Source organism: Triticum aestivum, chromosome 6B (assembly GCF_018294505.1).
Source record: "Triticum aestivum cultivar Chinese Spring chromosome 6B, IWGSC CS RefSeq v2.1, whole genome shotgun sequence".
Classification (NCBI taxonomy): domain Eukaryota; kingdom Viridiplantae; phylum Streptophyta; class Magnoliopsida; order Poales; family Poaceae; genus Triticum; species Triticum aestivum.
In genome coordinates this window covers 435,161,520-435,167,866 of record NC_057810.1, presented here as the reverse complement: position 1 = coordinate 435,167,866, position 6,347 = coordinate 435,161,520, and the positions used below count along the sequence as shown (strand labels likewise).

The window sequence follows — 6,347 nt, the reverse complement described above, 5'->3', positions numbered from 1 at the left end:
AGTTGGTTGTTATAACCTTCCTTCTTGGCTGTACATGAAGCAAAAGTTCATTATGATGACAGTACTCATCCAAGGCCCTAAGCAACCCAACAACAACATTGATGTATACCTAAGGCCATTAGTTTAAGAACTTTTGAATGAAAACGGTGTACGCGTGTGGGATGAGCACAGACAGGAGAAATTTGACCTGCATGCGTTGCTGTTTGTAAAAGTCCAACCAATCAGTTTTCCTTGACCAACCATCCAGGCTCAAAGAAGTCGATTCTTGAAAGCTATGTCCATGATGCAATTCATCTAGTGGATGACACCATAAATTTCAGAACGAAACAAACATGCAATTGTTGAATGACTAAAGCTGCAACTTTGCCGAACTCCAGAGTAATAGTATACAACATAAATATCATAGAGACTGAACAGATGCCAGAGCTGCAAGCCTGCAACTTCAAACCACACAATAGACAACAGCCAAACACTGTCTAAATATAAACCATAATTATTGATAGCATGGATCCGGACAGCATGATCAGGAGCTAACTGAGAAAAAAGTATAAACTTGACGCCAAGCTACCACATGTTGGTTGCAGTTACACGACAGTCAATTTTGCATCAACTGTAGCAGATAATTGCAACGCTACACACCTTGTCCTCGTCTTTGTGAGTGAAGCCTCATTCTGCTTCCCTGTGCCATGAGAAAAAAGGAAACCATCATAATCCAAGTACAGCGTGTTCAAGAGATAAGAAATAGTAATCGTGCTGCCAAGGTCAGTAGTCCAAAGACACAAGTATTACTCTTAATATTACACCCATATCTTACACTCAAACAATTTGTTTTGAAGGAGCACCAGGGTAAAAGATACAGCAAAAGGCATGCGGCAAGATAGCAGGTTGTCGGAGAATATGGCGCCAACATGGGCGGCAGAGTCAGAGTAGGACGAGCGGGGCAGAGTCAATTGCTGTACGAAGCTGCAGCATGTACAGTTGTATAGATACACGAGGGAAAGGCTAGTAGTATCTAGTTGAGTTCAGATTGCTAGCAATCTAGTACTATTATATATATATATATATATATGTGTGTGTGTGTGTGTGTGTGTGTGTGTGTGTGTGTGTGTGTGTGTGTGTGTGTGTGTAAACTGTTGTATATAGATGTCCCTATGTAATCAGAGGCAGGAAATAAGAAAGCTCTCTATCTCAGCGCTTTCCTGACTTCTAATTCCCTGAATCCTCAACTTTGCTGCCAAGACTTGCGCCAATCACGGCGCCTACCAATCGCCACAGGACACAACCTCCGATGAACTACCCCTACAAACTCCAAAGTCAATCCAGGATACAACATCTGGTATCAGAACCAGGAAGCGAAGTCAGAACTGCAAGAAGCTATATAACCAAGCAACTGCAGGAGGGCCCATTGATGAGCGTGTAAATACCCCGGAGAAGCAATCATGCGTCAATGGCCTGTTGCCAAATTCCCCACCCCTTAGTAAGATGTCTAGTGCCTCTGCTATCCCGACAACTCGTCTAGGTTTCCACGCAGCAGTTACCTACATTGTTGAAGTGATTGCCGGTATTGCCACATCAGGCTGTAGGTGCATCAATGCCGACAAGGTCCTATGCATCGCCCCTGCATATGAAGGATTGGTATGATGAACATATCACAGCAGCATATGAAGGATTGGTACGATGAACATCATCACAACATTTGAGTTCAAGGTAGGCAAGTGGGAATGGCTGCATTTACAACAACGACAGCTACCTTGGCAATGCACACCCACTCAAGCTAACACCACGATTCTATGGCCCCTTCAGATCGCTGAAGGGATCAGATATATTGCTTATAGGCTTCCGCTTCCGGAAGGGACACAAATCCATAGTCTTCCATGTGGGCCTCTCAAGCGTTATGATGGTGAGCAACCAGTGACAACTTCGGTGCTCCCATCAACCATGGCCTAGTAGTTACAACACCAGCATCTTTGAAGCTACATGCTTTGCCACGACAAGTGCCAAATTCTCGTGACTTGGCAAGTGCTCCCAACAAATGAACCCACTTGTGAGGATGTAATCCGAGTTTAGGGAGCAATTTTCAAGAATTCCAGCTAGAGGACGAGCTATTTCACAGGGAGGGTAATGTTGAGGAAATGCACTGGGGTAAAAGATACAGCAGAAGGCATGCAATAAAACAGCAGGCTCTTGCAGCTACGACAAACAAGGCGCCAACACAGGCGGCAGTGGTAGGAGGCATGGGTCAGAATACGAAAAGGATCCTGTAACAGGTATAAGAATATATTCTTATACAGGTAGGAGGAAGAGGCTAGTGTATCAGAGTCATGCCTCTATCCATATATATGTAAGGAAATATGCAACTTAGTATTATCAGGAGGCAAAAGCCACCGCAAAAGCCATCATATATAAATGTACAAGGGAGACCACAAGCCAGAATGCACCCCCCCCCCCCCCCCCCCCCCTCAAACTCATGGTGGATCCACAACACTGAGTTTGGAGAGGTAAAATCCATGTTGCGCTCTAGTCTGTGCCTTCGTGAAGAAATCCGCTAGTTGTAACAGAAGGCACATACTGAAGAGCAATAGCATGGTCCTGCACACCAACGCGCACAAAGAAAGCATCAACACCAATATGCTTGGTAAGCTCATGCTTCACGGGGTCCCGTGCAATACTGATAGCACCTATACTGTATGACAAGAGTGTAGTAGGTGTAGTAACAGTAACACCAAAGTCCTCAAGTAACCAGCGTAACCAAGTCATCTCTGCGGTGAGAAGAGCCATAGCTCGCAACTCAGCCTCTGCACTCAAACGGGAAATTGCAATTTGTTCCTTTGTCTTCCAGGCAAATGAGAGAACCACCAAGAAAGACACAGTAGCAGAAAGTGAATGACTAGTCTTAATCTTATAAACCCACTTTCAAGTGATGGGATGAACACAGGGAGGAAGAGAAACCAGATCCCGCATGTCGGTGCGCTCAAAGGGCGGCAATCTCCACTGTCATCGCACACTGCCATTCAGGATGAACAATAGCATGTCGATAAGAAGTTGGCTCAAGAACGGTCGAAAGACCAAAGCGAGGAGATTATCGGTCAGGGGGTGGGCAAGGCCGTGAACGAAGACCATAAGTCGGATGAGAGGAGGAAGATGACACACCAAAAGTAAGATGACACACCAAAAGTAGAGGGCACATCAATAGTCTCATCCATAACACGTGAACGGCGAGTATAATGGAAAGGAAAGGAGGGAAGAGGTGGAATCACTGGAGGTGGAGACAGGGAATGTATCGGTGATGAAGGTGGAGAAGGGGAAGATATCGGTGATGAAGGTGGAGAGTCGTGCGACGAGGGAGGAGAAAAAACCGTAGGAGAGGACGGCGCCGGATCTACAGCGGGACGAGTAGGAAGTCAGGGCACAAACGAAGGTGTATCCAGGAACGTAAGAAAAGAGATGTCCTCCGTGGAAAAGGCCGAGGATGGACGCGGGTAGAAAGGACGAGATTCATAAAAGGTCACATCCCGAGAAATACGGATTTGGCGACCGACAGGATCCCAACACCGATAGGACTTATGCTCATCACTGTATCCAAGAAAGACAGACTCAACAAACTGAGCGGTCAGTTTGGTGCGTTCACGAGGGGCAAGCAAAACGTAGCAGACGCAACCAAACAAACGAAGCGTTGAAGCGTCAAATAATCAGGAGAATGACCTGAAAGACGCTCGAGAGGAATACCACCCAAGGATCCGCGATGGCGGCGGCGCATGCCTGTGCGCCCAAGGAGAAGCGTCGGATGGGCTGCAGGCGGAGGCCTCCTGGGCGAGGCGAACCAGATGGCGGAAGGCGCCGGACGGGGCAAGGCTGGGTTGTGGAGAGTACGGGCGGATCTTGAGAGGAGACAACAGCAATCTAGGATTGAAGGAACGACAGCAGCCGAGATGAGGGAGCTGCGACAACAGGCACGGAGACACGGCGGCGCGACGGGAGGATCAAGCACAAGTTGCACATGCTAAAAAAAATTAACCTAAGCTCTAATACCATGCAAGGAAATATGCAACTTAGTATTATCAAGAGGCAAAAGCCATCATATATACATGTAGAGGGGAGGCCACGGGCCAGAATGCACAAGGCCAAAGGCCACCATAAATATAACTCTAAAAATATACAAGGCCTAAAACATATTTTTGAGGTTTACTTTGACCACTTGTTTCACCAAATAATATACATTTTGTATGTTACAAAAGTATACCATCAAATCGTATTTGAAAGGAGTTTTCAATTGCATAATTGTAGAAAAACACTAACCCCAAGCTCCCAACATTAGTGAACACAAAGGGATTGGTAGTTTTGTGATTAAGTATTGTGATCTGAGATGCACCATTAAAAAATGTGGCATGCATCATAGTATATTATTAACACCATACACATAATGACATATGTTTCTTTTTGAAAATATAGTCTTAACAAACAAAATCAAGCAATTAGCAACATAAAGAAACTGGCAACATACGCAGGGATTTTTCAATACTGTTTCAGATTTACCCAGGCTGACAAAAGAAACAAAAACTGCATACACAAGCTGCCTACAGAAAACAGGTCTAGTTTCTGAAAAGCCTACCTCACAAGGCAAGCTAAACGATTACTAGCACATTCAAGGCACAATAATGAACTCCACTAGTACTCCGAACACAGTTGTAGGCATCTTTAATAACCAAATTAAAGAGAGTAAGGACACATATATGATTATGCAAAATAAGCAGTGTGTTACTATAATGGGTCAGTTAGTTTATCTTATTATGAAAATCCAACCATGACGGGATGAGGATACATGCGGGTTATCGTTAGATAAAAACGGGAGGTATGTGTAACTAGAGCTGAAATTAGATGAACAAGCATAAAACTAAAAGATCTGTAGCACTTACATTGTGAAAGCAGCAACCACAGGGAAAGGATGAGCCAATGGACACGACCGATCAGCTACTTTGTAAACTTGCCGCTGCTGCTTCATTATTATAGCATCATCGAAATTTTCTTTCACAATAGAGTAGGTGCCATGTACAACACTTGGTTTGCCCAACTTGGACTCCGGTTCAGTATCGACAGATCGAAAGTGAACAGAAGAGAACCGTCCCCTTCCCAAAGGGAAGAGAAGTTCCCCCAGAATAGGTCGGGACTTTGGCACCACCAGCGGAACCTCAATAATGGACAGCTCGCTGGTCCCAGATGTTGACTGACCGACATGCATGCAGTACACTGCATAAGCGCCGTCCCTCTCTTTGGAGCGGGCAAGAAAGAGTTGGTCGCCGAGGGGCACCGCCTGGCCAAGGAAAGGAAGATTCATCTCATGCACCATCTCCCACACCTTCTTCTCCACGTCGTACCCGCAGGTTCCCATGTATTTCCTGTATTTCCTGGCAACCTTGTCGGGGCTGGTCACATTGTCCAGTTGCACGGAGAGCAAAATATGGGAGCCAACCATGGCGTAAGAGGCAACGCGTATAGCCGGCGGGTTCCTGTACTCAGGCGGGGTGATGCGGCACGGAAAGATGGGCGGCGGCTCGAGTTCTAGGCAAACCTCGGCTTGGTTAGGGCGGCCGTCCTCGAAGTTAATCTGCTCGAACCAGGGAAGGTAGTCGAGCCCCATCGCCCCCCTCTTCACGGAGGGGCGGCTGGAGAGCACGTAGAGCTGGCCGCGGTGTGGAATCAGGATGGGCTCCATCTTATTGGTATGGAGCCACGGACCCTGCCACTCCTTGGAGGCGGTGACATCGAAGATGGTGGTGTGAATCTGCTTGTCCCCGCCCACGCCAACGATCCAGGACCCCTGCGGCGACTCCATGGCAGTGAACGACATGCCGCGTTGGCTGAGGTGCAGCGGGATCTTAGGCGCCATTGTGCCAACACTGAGGATGGAGTACGCTGGCTCCGCCTTGTGCTCCACCACCAGATAGACCGGCTTTTCTGGAACTACGATTTTCCGGCGAAGACGGGTGGGAGTGGAATCATCACCATCCTCCGCAGCGCGCTTCAGCTCGGTCGGCATCTCAGGATGGTGGCGGTAGCGGCGGCGGTGGAAACCCTAGAACAGAGTGCGTGCCGTCTTTTCGGTGGTTTTATGCTCAGCACAAGGTGGGCCTGGGCCCTTAGGCCTTGGCAATTGGGATTTGTAGACGAAATCGCTTGCTCGGCCTCGTTTGGCAGACCGGTTTTGACACACCATCTGACGGAATTTCCTAACGGACGCTCGTTGCGTCAAGTTGTCGAGGCTTCGCACAAAGGGCAGCGACCGACCAAAATGGGCCGGCCCAATTACGAGATCTACAGCGTCCGTTTTGGGAACTTTCTGGAGGGACCCT

At 47.5% G+C, this 6,347-nt stretch overlaps 1 protein-coding gene across 2 annotated transcripts; it reads right to left on the bottom strand.

Annotated features, from left to right (window-relative positions):
• Nucleotides 1-341: 341 nt before the first annotated feature.
• LOC123137365 (uncharacterized) lies at nucleotides 342-6,102 on the bottom strand. 2 transcript variants are annotated; one of them, XR_006468187.1, is made up of 3 exons: nucleotides 4,914-6,102; nucleotides 1,543-1,618; nucleotides 342-679 (listed from the first exon to the last, which is right to left on the bottom strand). XR_006468187.1 is itself a non-coding variant. In XM_044557094.1 (2 exons), the coding sequence occupies exons 1-2, from the start codon at nucleotides 6,032-6,034 to the stop codon at nucleotides 667-669; spliced, it is 1,134 nt and encodes a 377-aa protein (XP_044413029.1). In that variant the 5' UTR covers nucleotides 6,035-6,097; the 3' UTR covers nucleotides 342-666. The 2 variants fall into 2 exon arrangements, 1 of the variants encoding a protein (XP_044413029.1); XM_044557094.1 differs by lacking the exon at nucleotides 1,543-1,618 and having other exon boundaries at nucleotides 4,914-6,097.
• Between the last annotated feature and the right edge of the window lie 245 nt (nucleotides 6,103-6,347).